General features: G+C 37.9%; 1 protein-coding gene across 1 annotated transcript in view; it reads left to right on the plus strand.

The window, feature by feature from the left end:
• ITGA1 (integrin subunit alpha 1) overlaps positions 1–14024 on the plus strand; it is a 76976-nt gene that overhangs the window by 58401 nt on the left and 4551 nt on the right. The window contains exons 19-29 of the mRNA XM_068422190.1: positions 474–559; positions 762–897; positions 1898–1978; positions 3797–3873; positions 4589–4678; positions 5720–5822; positions 8158–8271; positions 9931–10035; positions 11165–11269; positions 12099–12191; positions 13673–13789. Coding sequence (XP_068278291.1) covers positions 474–559; positions 762–897; positions 1898–1978; positions 3797–3873; positions 4589–4678; positions 5720–5822; positions 8158–8271; positions 9931–10035; positions 11165–11269; positions 12099–12191; positions 13673–13789 — 1107 coding nt within the window. The remainder of the gene's footprint in view (positions 1–473; positions 560–761; positions 898–1897; positions 1979–3796; positions 3874–4588; positions 4679–5719; positions 5823–8157; positions 8272–9930; positions 10036–11164; positions 11270–12098; positions 12192–13672; positions 13790–14024) is intronic.

The raw sequence follows: 14024 nt of genomic DNA on the forward strand, positions 1-14024 counted from the left end.
TATTGTCCACAAATTGGCTGAAGAGGGAGGGTCATTGAGCCTGTTCAGAAGATGTTTCCTCCAAAAGTGAAAGCTTGATTCAATGTGCTTGGGAACCAGCCTGGGGTTTTAAAGCTGTCCAGAGTTAACTGAAGATGCAAGAGAGTACAAGCAATTTTATTGTAATTTTTTACATAGATAGAGCAGGGGCATGTTAGTCATATACTTTGATGGTGCTTGGCATCATTTATACTTCTACTATTGCCTCTTTTTCTAATATAGATGAATCACTTAGAAGGGAATGAGTAGAAAGCTTATGTTCCACCTGTGCATTTTACAGGATAGTGGCATGTTTAACTGATTAATATTAGGGAAGACTTATTTGATTGTCAAACAGAAGACCTTATATAATACTAGATAATGAATTGAAATGCAAGTATTTAATAATAATACTAAATGCAATAAAATTGAGAATAAAAATACTATTGTTGCAGATTCCTTTCACAAAAGATTGTGGAGCCAAAAATAAATGCATTTCAGATCTTGTTCTGAATGTAAAAGCAAGCATAGCTGGAGACAGGTAACTACACTGGGTTTATTGTGTCACTTGATATCTGTACAAAATTTCTATGTAAATTATACAGTCTATAGTCTAACAAGATAATGCTGTGGCATAATTTCCAAATAGAAACACTGTAGTCTGGACACTGAAAGAAGTTCTTCTTTATATTAAAAACCTATTCAAAATTTAAGATCTCCAACATTCTTGCCTTATTTTACAGCTCTTCTCCATTCATTGTGAAGTCACGCAATGATAAGTTCACAATCCAGCTCTCTGTGAAGAACAAAAAAGACAGTGCCTATAATACCAGAGTTTTGGTTCAGTATTCTCCAAATATTATTTTTGCTGGCATTGAGGTAGGAATTTTTCACATTATCAAATTTATCGTAATCTATATGGCTAGCGAGATCTGAGGAAGCCTTTTTATTAAGCCTGAATTTCACTGCTCTGACATCATCTCAGTTGATTGGAAGAGATTTCCTGGGAGTGCTGTCCTTGCTTATCGCTCTGAAAGGGTGTATTTATTTTGACCTGAGTGGACTCTTGCCTAGCCTCCATTAACTACAGATGCAAATTTCACAATGACGCTTAGACAGTAAGTGCCTGCATCTTAGATGAACATCACCACCATGAATCATCTGTACATCTGTAGAGCCAGAAATGCGTCGTTATTCATCAGTACGGCTCCTGAGCCCCTAAAATTCTCCTTTTGCACATGTATAGAAAAAGCTCTGTCTTGGTAGGACTGCTGCCTCACTGATCTCTTGGTAGATCAGTGCCTGCCTCATCCCTACCTCAGACAACATTGCCAAAGTAGCTGGTTTTCTGCTTATCTCAGCAGATATGCTATGAATTCACCTCAGTTCAGGTGGGAAACATTAGGAGAAGTTTGTTTTCTATCAACAGTCCTGATGGTGCACATTAGAAGTCAGGGATCCATAGCACTGTTGCTGACCCTGTGGCAATAATTTATGGAGTATGAATGTCACTTTCATTGCCAACTTAGAAACACATTTACAAAATTGCATGTAAAAACTGTGTACTTACACATATGTTGGTCTGCTAGACCCCATGACTAATTTGCATGTCCAGTTTGTATATAATTGCTAACATTCCAAACACTTTCCCTGCAAGGGAATAATGGCAACTAATTGATGTAGCTGTTCATAGGCGGAAATTGTTTTGCGGAAGTTGTGGCTTCTTATTTTTGTTCCAGTTCAATTAAGGCTTTGACTCTTACAATGTTTTGACAATGAAAAGTGGCAATGGTATATATGTTCAACAGACCCTTGATGCTTAGTCAAAATTTAAGAAGAGTTTGCACAAGGTCATGATTTCACTTTCTTTTTCTTTTAGGATATACAGAAAGATAGCTGTGAATCTAATCACAACATCACCTGTAAAGTGGGATATCCATTTCTAAAACCCACAGAAGAGGTAAAAAGTCCCCCTGCATGCAAGTTCTCCTTCCTCCATGTTGTTCTAAGGCCAGGACAGTCCCTATCACGTCTGAATTTCTTTTCTCTTATGTTCACCCCAAAACCTGTCCATGCATGTCTCCCAAGATATCCTTGACATGAACTGCACTGAGCCAGACAGGAAAACATCAGTTCTTCAGTACCCAGGCAGTCAGCTGTGGTATGTGAGGAGGTAATAAGTGCATAGTTGCCATCCCTGACACTGTCAGAAAGCAAGTGGCACACCTGGCCAGAAGGGTCTGTCTCCAGGTATATGGGATATGGTTAGGATATACTGATAAGACATTAGCTGCTGTGGCTTTCCACAGGTTGGAGCCTATGACTTTAATTATTTTGTATGTAAAGTTTAGTCAGTTTGTTGAAAAGGGAATAAGCTGGTACGTAGAAATGCTAAACTGGATCTGCCAAAGCCAGGCATCAAGACTTCACCTCTGCTCAGTGGGGAGTGAGAGGCCTTTCCAGCAAGCAGTCTACTTAAAATCGAGCTCCAGCTTGAAGAGCTCCAGTGATAAGTCTGTATCTCCTGCTGGAATAGAGAGGGAGCTTTAGCTAAACCAAGCCTTTGAAAATACGCATCCAAGCCTCACTTAAATAGTTCTGATATTGGATTGGGAAATATCAAATTGCATGCACGTAAGACAAACTGTCTTTCCTGTCAGTTTCTTGTCTGTTTCTCTGTCATATCAGGGCTGTGTTGCAGAAGCCTAACAGAGGGAAGATCAGGGGAGATGTCCTCTTACACTGCCTCCCACATACAGTTCCAGCTTGTGTCTTGGACTTGTAGGAATTAAGTCAGCTGTTACTTTCTTGCAGCCAAATACACATACTACCCAATGCTAGTGCCCACAATGCTCCATGCCCAGTTTTACTGGATTTTTCACATTTTCCTTTCATGCTTTGTTCGTTAGTTTTTCTGTAGCTATAGATCCCTAAATTTAGAAATTGCATACTCTCCTTTGCATTCAGAAATCAATTAGTCTCTGATTCATTGATAAGCATCCCTAATACATTCCGTTTTAAAGCCTTTTCCTGGCTCTTTTTAATATGAAGAAATAACTAAGACAACTTTCTCTGTGTCACTTTGTAATAAAGATTTGTACACATTAAAGGAAAAATAAAAGTCTGAGCTGAAAAATACTGTACAGTAACAAATAGTAGAATACTTGCTTCATATAAAATTACCCTTAAGTGTCAGGGTATGAAGAGGGACATGTTTGGGACATTGTTCCCAAATTTTCTGTAGTGCCAAATTGTGATAGGTTTGCCCTAGTTATAACGAGTAGGGAATTTTTGTGAGACCTAGTAGTCATTTATTTACATTGTAAACACTTCTGTACGGTATTCTAGGTATTTAACTATATATTAAGGGAGATTCCATCAGCCTTTTGTAGACAGCTCATCTCCACTGTAATTGCCAGGCTTTGAAACTTTGTTTCTTCCTCATTAGAGGAAAAAAAATGCTTGCAAGACCAGTTGGTTTCTATTAAGAATTATTTAGCTATGTATTTCTAATATTCCATATAGCAACTTTTACTGAGGCTTCTCAGTTCTGAAAATTTGAGGATTCTGTTTCATAAGTGGTAACTATTGGGTTTCCTTCTTGGTTGGAACAAATTCAAAAAAGTGGATTCATTCACAGAAAAGTGTTAAAATGTGAATAAGGATTCCATAGATAAAAGCAGCAAAAATGTGCTCGTTTTTCATCAGATCAAACCTTATTATTGTGCTTTTATTTCTTTTTCTTTTACAAAAATGTATAATGTATTTCTCCAAACAGATTTCCTTCAAAATATCATTCCAATTCAATGCATCATACCTCCTTGAAAATGCTACTGTTCATGTATATGCAACAAGGTTAGTTGCAGTCATTACTTCTTTACCTTCTGATTTTTCTTTCCCCTTAGGTAAGCCTACAGCGTTCTGTTTCGTAGTAAAACAAGGATGACTTTTCTGAACTCAGAAGTGGTTAAACAATCTGCAGAGCTGGCAGCTTTACAGATGAAGTCGGTCCAGCAGTGGACTGAGTGAAATGAATAAATAGATGTTTGTCCCTAAAGCCTGAGCATCACAAAAGTGTCATAATTTCCGGTAGTTTTACCATCAGAAAAAGTTTATTCACTTATAAAATTACTGCATACTTTAGCGTGAATCACAGTTTATGCTAAACATGCACAGAGCTGTAGGTATTTCAGTTTCTTAAGATCCCTTCCCACCTAGTAGTCCTGTTGCATCTGCACAGTCTGATCATAGAATCATGGAATGGTTTGGGTTGGAAGGGACCTTGAAGATCATCTAGTTCCAACCCCCCTGCCACAGGCAGGGACACCTTTCCACTAGCCCAGGTTGCTCAAAGCCCCATCCAACCTGGCCTTGGACACTGCCAGGGAGGGGGCATCCACAGCTTCTCTGGGCAACCTGTTCCACTGTCTCACCACCCTCACAGTAAAGAATTTCTTCCTAATATCTAATCTAAATCTACCCTCTTTCAGTTTAAAATTGTTACCCCTCATCCTACCACTACATGCCCTTGTAAAAAGTGATCTGAGTGGCATATGTTATTTTATTTTAGTGACAGTGAAGAACCACCTGAGACCTTGAGTGACAACAGAGGACACGTTACAATTCCAGTAAAATATGAAGTAGGATTAATATTTGTAAGGTATTGATGCTTCTTTGTACTTTTATTTGCTAGCGCAGTAAATAGCAGGTGTTCAAAGAGAATATGGTATTGTTTTGTTGTTGAGCTGTGCTCAGTATCTATAGGTGACAGTTTCTAGGCTCATGAACAGGAAGCACAGGGTTCATTGAAAAGAGCAGTTACATGAAATAATGGAGCAGTTACTGTCCCTATCTTTCTGTATCTCCATTTCATCTATTTAAATTTGATCTGCAGTTTGCAAGTACAACAGCAGCTTTTGTTGATTCTTGTACTTTGCTCTATTCATTCAAAGGCATTTCAGGTACATAAGAAAGCGAATACTTTCAGCTTCCTAATGGCCATGAGTTTGTGTCACTATAATATTGTATGGTGTGGTGTTTGATTTCCAGCTTCAAAAATTAGCCTTAATTTTTGGATTCTCAGGAGGTTGTTTTTATTATTTCAGACATAAACTTTAATGCAGGTCTTGTAGTACACTTTATTTTCAGAAATAGCTAGAATTCAATTAAATTCTATCCCTGAAAAACATTATGAATATTATCAGTAGACTACATTGCATGGTGCACAGGTGTGAATAATTAAGTCAAATTCATTTTGGGTGCATTTCATGGTTCAAATCCAGCCTTTTTTTGTCCCATAGGGAATAACATTGAATTTAGAATATGCTGTATTTGTTCTCTTTTTACTTGGTTCTGTCTTTCATAGGACCCTGCCTGTTTCACATGGCAATACTCAGGATAAGGGACTGCACAGCCAGAATAAGAACAGCAAAATCAAGGACCCTAATGTTGTTGGGAACAATATTTGCTCATTTTGTAGTTTTATCTGAACAAAACATTTAAAATGTACGTAATAAAAAGTGAGGAATACTCAGAAAATGTATGAGTTGAACTTCAGTGGAAGTAGCAGTGCCCTCTTAATTGCAAAACTAGTCCTGGAGGATTCATGAAATAATGAAAAGACCTATATTATTAACTGCTAGAGTTTTTATGAAGTTTGTGTGCTTATTGGGGTTTTTTGTGTGTTTTTTTTAACCCACAGTGTTTTCAAAGAGCATCATATTATAATTGCAGCAAATGATACCGTCCCTACTGCTATTAACACAACAGAGCAGATTGGGGATGAAGTTACTCTACATTATAAGGTAAGAAACAATTAAAACTGTATGATATAGGTAATGCCTTCATCTCTTTTTTTTTTTTCCATTTGGTTTGAATAGCTTAATGTGATAGCCTATTACTTAAATAGCAGCTATGCAACATGTTAAGCTTTCTACATGGGTATTTTGTGTTTAACACCTTTTTTTTCTTGCATGCTTCACAATAATGTGAGTCAGAGGTTCTCAGAGTGGTCCATCCCTGTGGAGTAGTTCTGGTAGGGTTTAGAGCTGCTGCCCTCAGGAGGGGAAAGAGAGCATGCCCTGGTGAATGAGAATTTGACCTACATTCATTGTAGTTTAGAACAGATATTTCCAAAATCCAGTCAGCTTTGAAAAAGGCAAACGCCATGCTCCAAGAATGTTGTCTTCCTAATGGAATGAATACTGCAAACTAAAATCACTTGGAAAAAATATTTAATGGACTACAAGCCCAGCCTCAATTTGCAGTAGGACTGAATTTAGTTATCTTGAGAGCATCCTTGTTTCCCAATGTCAAATCCAAAGTTGAACAAGGGTCCCATATACAAAGGATAAAAGTCTCTGAATCAACTTCTGTCTGTGAAAAATGGGCTATGGAGAAGTTCTCGGTCTCACTAAATAGCAATGGCAGAGGGGTTTTTTTCCCTATTTTTTAGCCCATGTACAGTGTTTTACTCAGCTAATTCTTTAGTCTAAAAGTTCAAATCCAGTAATCTCAAAGCTCTTGTGGACGTTTAAGACATTATTCATCTCATTTCAACACCTTCGCTTTCTGAATGTAAAAGCTGGTGGACTGCAGAGCGTACCGTTTATGATCTCTTAAGCAAAACTCAGCTCTGCAAGCAGCTTATCACAAATGAGTCATCAGAAGAAAAAAGTTAAACAGGTTCTTGAGTATTTATTAAGCTCATTCACTTCAGAGACAGGATCACCAATTCCCCTGCCAGCAATTCCACCTAGGCATTTTCTCCATCCTCGGCCTCAGCAGGCCTGTTCAGAAGGAGCAGCAGCTTATAGAGGTGTCCTGTGATCTTCTCAGGGAAAACAGGGGAGAGGAGCAGGTGAGCAGGAGGGCTGTTGGCTCAGCACACCTGAGGAGGAACCAGTGGGAGCCACCGCTGGTACAGTGGCTCCTCTCCCATGTTAAAGCATTTTGGAGGCTTTATTAAAAGTTGCAATGACATGACCTTAGATGGAAGTCCCAGATGATAAGAGGATACAGTAAACAAGATAACAAGAAGAAATTTGTGTCAAAATGGCCCCATTCATTCTGTTCTTTTGATTTCCTGCAATAGAGCACTAAAATCACTTGGAAAAAATATTTAATGGACTACAAGAAATTTAATGAAATATAACAAGGGCAAGTGTAGAGTCCTGCATCTGGGCAAGAACAACCCCATGTACCAGTACAAGTTGGGGGCAGACCTGTTGGAGACCAGTGTAGGGGAAAGGGACCTGGGGGTCCTAGTGGACAACAGGATGACCATGAGCCAGCAGTGTGCCCTTGTGGCCAAGAAGGCCAATGGCATCCTGGGGTGTATTAGAAGGGGTGTGGTTAGCAGGTCAAGAGAGGTTCTCCTCCCCCTCTACTCTGCCCTGGTGAGGCCGCATCTGGAATATTGTGTCCAGTTGTGGGCCCCTCAGTTCAAGAAGGACAGGGAACTGCTAGAGAGAGTCCAGCGCAGAGCCACGAAGATGATTAAGGGGGTGGAACATCTCCCTTATGAGGAGAGGCTGAGGGAGCTGGGTCTCTTTAGCTTAGAGAAGAGGAGACTGAGGGGTGACCTCATTAATGTTTATAAATATGTAAAGGGCAAGTGTCATGAGGATGGAGCCAGGCTCTTCTCAGTGACATCCCTTGACAGGACAAGGGGCAATGGGTGCAAGTTGGAACACAGGAGGTTCCACATAAATATGAGGAAAAACTTCTTTATGGTGAGGGTGACCGACCACTGGAACAGGCTGCCCAGAGAGGTTGTGGAGTCTCCTTCTCTGGAGACATTCAAAACCCGCCTGGATGCGTTCCTGTGTGATATGGTCTAGGCAATCCTGCTCCAGCAGGGGGATTGGACTAGATGATCTTTCAAGGTCCCTTCCAATCCCTAACATTCTGTGATTCTGTGATTAACAAAGACCACAGAAGAATGTGTCTACTAATTCACAACAGGGTGTTCTCAGGGAAAAAGTAAGAGTTCATCACTGCACTTTTTGCATAACTGACTGTGGAAATGTAAAGAAAAAAACACAGAAGAAAAGAAAAACACAGGAAAGGAAAAAACTCAGAATCAAATACCAATAAAATAAGGAAAGTACTAATCAAAACATTTTCTCTTTTTTATAGATTGAAAAAGGTGAACACTTTCCAATGCCAAACCTCACACTGCAGATCGTATTTCCCAATGTGACAGCAGCCAAGAACACTCTTCTATACCTTACTGCATTGTCACATTCCCAAGTAAGCTAGGAATTTGTATTTTTATGATTAATTTAAATTTGAAATTTTTGTGGTAAGGAACTGCAAAATGGAAACATTTGGGATTATGCCTTGCTTCAAGGTAGATATTGCTTGTAGTCTAAAAGACAAGATGCTGAGGTGTTAAGAGTATGTACGGATGTGCATAAGAAGACAGAGAGATAAATTTTCTTAAAAGGAAACAAGCAAATTTAAAATGGTGTTGAACAGTAAGTGGACTTTAACAAGGTTAATTTGATATGAGAGGTCCAGACTGAGGTGAGCAACAGGAGTTTCTTTCTTAATTTTGCCTACTGAGCCTCAGATTATCTCCGTTGTCAAGAGTGCTTATTGCAAATGCTGTAGTCCTGCTGTGTACACCTAGAGCTCAATCTCCTGTTCAGTCCTCTTCTTTCTGTTACTGAAATTAACCTTCCTGCATGTCTGCTCTCCAGCACTAGCAGTCGTCTGGCTTCTTCCTTCTCTGGGGCACTGAGACATCTTGAAGGGGATGGTAGGTCATGTCTTTCAAATGCTCTTCACTTCAGCTCTCATTTCAGTTTTTCCAATTCATTGCTCCAGAGCAGCTGGAGGAGATCACAACTCCAGCAAATCTCATGATTCCAGATCTGCAGATATTAAAACTAGAGCTATATCAATAACTGGATGGCTGAAGAACTCAAATATCACTAATTGGTAACCTAAACCCCCTTTTTTTTTTCTTTTATCTTTCCCTCAGAGACACACACACATATGCACCTCTCTCCAAACATTTCACTTAGTTTTGAGGTGTTGCACCACTTAAAAAGAAACTAAATGTTCTAAACGAAAGTTCAAGGTTCACTTTAAAACAAAAAATCCAAAACCTCCAAAGTATTTCATGTTTAGAATACAAAGAAATTGTGTCTGTTCTTAAATTCCTTCCTCCATTATTTTCATTCCTAGGCAGTCATCACATTTGACCCAAGTTTGCACATAAACTTAACAAATCTGTGCATTTTTCTGTGGGTATAATTCATCTACCACTAGCTACACCCTAGTGATAGTAGTGTGCCAGAGTGCACGTGCAGGGGATTTGCAATCCTCTTCACGCTAGCAATCTGAAAGTGAATGAACTGATTGATAAAAGCAAATTCCCCCTCACCAAAGACACCAAAGGATTTCCCAGTGCCTTTGAATGAACCATGGAGGTCTAGCAGTGCTCCAGCACCTGCTCCCTGTTCCTGGGCGCTGCAAAGGGGGCTCCTGAATCCTGCACTTAACCTGCCTGTCTGCTTGCTAAGGCAGAACCTCTGTGGATTCCCATGCAAAAGCTATTTAGGCATTTTAATAGCCAGCTCTTGCTGATTCCTGTAGTGGTCATCTTGCAGGAAGCTCTTGTTTGCTTCTACAGATGTTTGAGTAGCTGGATAGAGTTTAGGTTAACTTATCTCATAAAAAGCTCATTTGTTGTTTGAATAATGATAGTTCAATACCTACACCATCTGAATTTCCTATTCCGGACTCTTGCAATATGCAGTTTTATTGCATTTAGCGGTTAGTAAATATTGTTAATGTTATTAAATATTAAATAATATTAATGTTGGCTTGTTTCCAGAGCATTTTTTTGTAATAGATTGGATATTCAGACAATAAGAATAATATTTGTATTTCTGCTAACAGAATGCCATCTGCCAAACTAGTTACTCTGTAGATCCCTTGAAGATCAGCACTGGGAAACCATATGTGTTGCCAAAAATAAAAGAACCTACAAAGGATACAATTATGGTAAGCCTACACAGAGTATATATATTCATCCCAGATATTAACCCAGATATTTTAACTGAATACATTTGCAATAAATATATAAAAGCTTCTCTCAAACTGTATCCTATGGAGACTCACTTTGTCTTAATAGCCTGAAAAATCATCTTTATGTAAGTAGCTATAGTTTTATTTGGCTAAAAACTGTATGCGAAACTGAATTTGGGGTGGTTTTTTTTTTAAATTTAACAAATGTGTAAGTAACAGTAGCACTTTCGACAGCTGAGTAAATCTTCACCTTCTATATTCCCATCGTAATTAATAAATAGTAATATTTTAAAAGCTTCTCATCTCCCTTGTAACTTTTTTAGATATTCAGTTGAAAATACTTTCAAATGCTAGCACTCTGATCTGACAGATCTTCCATGCAACTGGTAGAAATGTAATTGATGGATTTGGAAAGGATTTGCCTCTCTCATTTAGATGGAAGAGTCGCAAAGTAATTTTGCTGCCATAGTTATGTTGGCATGTCAGGGGGAAAACTCCTCAGCACAGAGGTACAAGTTGAGTTTCTGGTGCAAACGAAACCACGACATGAGAATTTTGTCATGCTTATCATAGTCCTTCACAGAGGTGATAAATGTCTAGGCTAAGCAAATATTTCCAAAGTGTTGAACATAATTCTGCTGCCCTCCCAGCTAGCAAGTGATATTGGGAAGTAAAGATTCTTAAATTTTCACACACATATCCTGCCCTGCTTGAAAATTCAGGTGTCCCACAATTTGAAAGGATCAAGAAACACTGCAGAGAAGCCATAGTTGTGTTGGCAGAAAAACACTTGCTGTTACAGGCTGTGCCTCCTCTGGGTGCTCTGCTGATGCCTTTTGCTGCATACCTACAGTAACAGAGCTTCCTCAAGGCTAAGCGAGCCTGCAAAAACTGAGTCTATTCTACCACAGCATGAGTATCTCAACTTGGTTTATATACTGCAGTGTCATTTTAACATAAAAAGCCCCCATAATTAATGTCAGTTTAGTATTGGTGTCATAGCAAGTCTATAATCTGTATATATAGTAGTTTACATGTTCTTGTTTTAGTAATGTGAAAAGTCTCTGTCCATGAATTAATATTCATGCTGGTGCCTTTTAAACAGGACTGTGATACATACAGCTGTGCATCTATTAATTGTGCCCTGGTGCCATCTGACATATATCAAGTGAATGTTTCATTAAGAGTATGGAAACCTACCATCATAAAAGTAAGTAAATCCCATTTGTATGTCTAATGTCTATTAAAATGATACCTTTCATTTTCTTAAGTCTCCACAGTCCCCTAGTATTTGAAATCGTTTCTCTCGCTATTTTAAAATTTCCTCAAAACTGAGTTATATGCATTTTATTATCCTTAAAGTAAGTACTTAGAACTTAGCAGGAATTTCAAAACTTGGTAAGAAGACACTCCTTACTTATTCTGTATTGATGGCCCTTTTTTTAATACTTACTTACGTATCCACAAATTCTAATTCAGCAGATGAAAGGAGAGGTACATAGAGGCATATAATTTTTAAATAAGTTTTAATCTGGAAAGATTTGTCAAGTCTAGAAAGGATTTTTTTTGATCAAAAAAGAGCAGAGGAGGAAAGAGTCCACCTCAGAGCACACCTCAGGATTGTCTGATGGTTACAACAATGACAGGCTGTGCTCCGTTTTGCTCAGTGGATAAATTTCTGACATTGAGCTCCTAGTTTGTGTCTTTGTTTTTCTCTGGAAAATGACAGGACAGGATGGGAGATACAGCAGAATTTTAGAAAGCCCAAATCTGTCCCTGTGGCTAAAGTAGTGTTCCAGGATGAATTAGTATTTCTTTGAAAACTCTGCTCTCTACTCTTTCAAAGCTGTATTGCCATCTTGCAAACAGTGATATGTGTGCTGAAGGTGACACACACGAGCAGCTTCACCGACTTTCACACTTTTCAGCATCTCCCAAAACTTTAGCATTATGTTTTGCTTTCACCCTTCTCATTTCTACAAAGCTTTCTGCTTCAAAATATCTAATTATAAACCATAGCCATTCCTCTCTTCTTCCAGGCAAGTATTCACAGCTTAACCCTTGTTGTGAAGGCATTACTTAGGAGTGAGAACTCATCACTGATTTTGAGAAATGACCATCAAAAACTGGAGGTAAGAACATGATAATTCATGGATTTACTCTTCATAGGTTTTATTGTGCTACTGAATCATTCATTACTAGTGAACTCATTGTTACCTGTTGTAATGTATTATCCTACTCTAAATAAAAGTAAATTATTTTGTATTACAGTAGAAATGTCAGAATTAGTCAGATGATACCAAAATCCCATTACCCACCAATGTACTTGGGTGAGAAGAAGTACTGTCTGAAGTATTTCTGCCTGATGCAGAATAAATGCTTCCTGCATTTATGTAAATTAAAAGCATAATTAAAGTTCTTTTAAGGAATCAATAGTATTTTAAAAATTGTACTGGGTCATTTATAAGTGATCCATTGTATTTTATTTATTATTTCTTTATTTATTATTTCTTTCCACTTCATCACCCAGAACATATATTTGAAAGAGGATCTTTCGTTTTTCAGAAGTTCCCTGTCATTTTCTTAGATGAGAAAGTATGTAATATTGTAGTGTCAGATATAAAGAGAAATGTCTTTAATTTTGCTAAATTTGTTATTTATCCTTTAATACTCTTTATTCCAAGATGTTTATAGTGGTTAATGCATTGTTTTTCTGTGATAACTTGTACATGCAGGGACTTCTTTACTACAATGTACGTTTTTAAGCAAAAGTCTTATTATGTGTTACTATTGTTAATATCCCCAAAATGTAAAGCAAAGTAATATCCAGTGTGAATTACATCTTGTGCAAAACATTTTTGAAATACAAACATCTCAGGTCAACTATTAGCTGGTATTGTATCCAGGCATTTCTTTTAAGAGACAGCTTAAAATTCAATCCAGTAGTGAAAACACAGCTGAGAGGCTTGCAGATAATGAGAGCTGCCTTTACAAACCAAAGAACTTCAGAATTAACTCTTTTAAAGACATAATTTCAAGTTTAGTGTTCAGATCTTCAGTGCTTTTTTGAACTATAAAGTTGTGTCTCTAATAAATTCTTCAGTTAAAATAATTCAAACTCTTACATGGTCATGTTTATTAAAATGTGATTATTCCTTATTTCAATGTAGTTTACACCAGATATGCCTGGTTTACAATCAAATTAGTATCTGCACAGCCTTTTACACTTATTTCATTTAATTGGTTTAGAAGCTTGTTAATCACTGCCATCTTTCCAAGAGGCAGGCACTGGGTGATGAAGAATATACTAAAGAAAGTCCCTAACATATACTCCAACTACGCATGGTTTTGATCCTGTATCCTTTATAACAATGACTACTGACTTATAGCAGGGCCGACCCTCGTGAAATGAATGCACTTAAAAAGTGCAAGATATTATGTAAATACAGGGTTTCATGTTGGAGATTATTTTCTCAATTCCCTCCTACAAATTCCTGTACTTAGAATGAAGTGGTACCCTGGAAAATCACTGCATACTGATAAAAGTCATGCTGCTGTGTTGATGTTTTAGAAGGACAAGTTATTTTTTGCTTACATTCTGAACACTTTGCAGACCATGATTAAGATTTCCAAAGAACTCCCACCGGGTACAGTCCCCTTATGGGTTATCCTCCTGAGTATCTTCGCTGGACTCTTGATTCTTGCACTGCTTATATTTGCTTTGTGGAAGGTAAGCTGCGTGTTCTGTTCTCATGAAAATAAACAAATATGCTTAAATTTTCTGCTGTGTCTTTCTATAACCAGAACCTCACAGACACTAATATTATCTAATAAGTAGAGTGAAATCTTGTAGAAAGGACAAAATAACTAATAACACTAGATTTTTCTGATATGTAACATGCAACGCTAACCGATTGAAACCTGTATTGCCAGTATGTTTTGAAAAGAAAAATAAAAAGAAATTT

Source organism: Nyctibius grandis, chromosome Z, assembly GCF_013368605.1.
Source record: "Nyctibius grandis isolate bNycGra1 chromosome Z, bNycGra1.pri, whole genome shotgun sequence".
NCBI classification, from domain to species: Eukaryota; Metazoa; Chordata; class Aves; order Nyctibiiformes; family Nyctibiidae; genus Nyctibius; species Nyctibius grandis.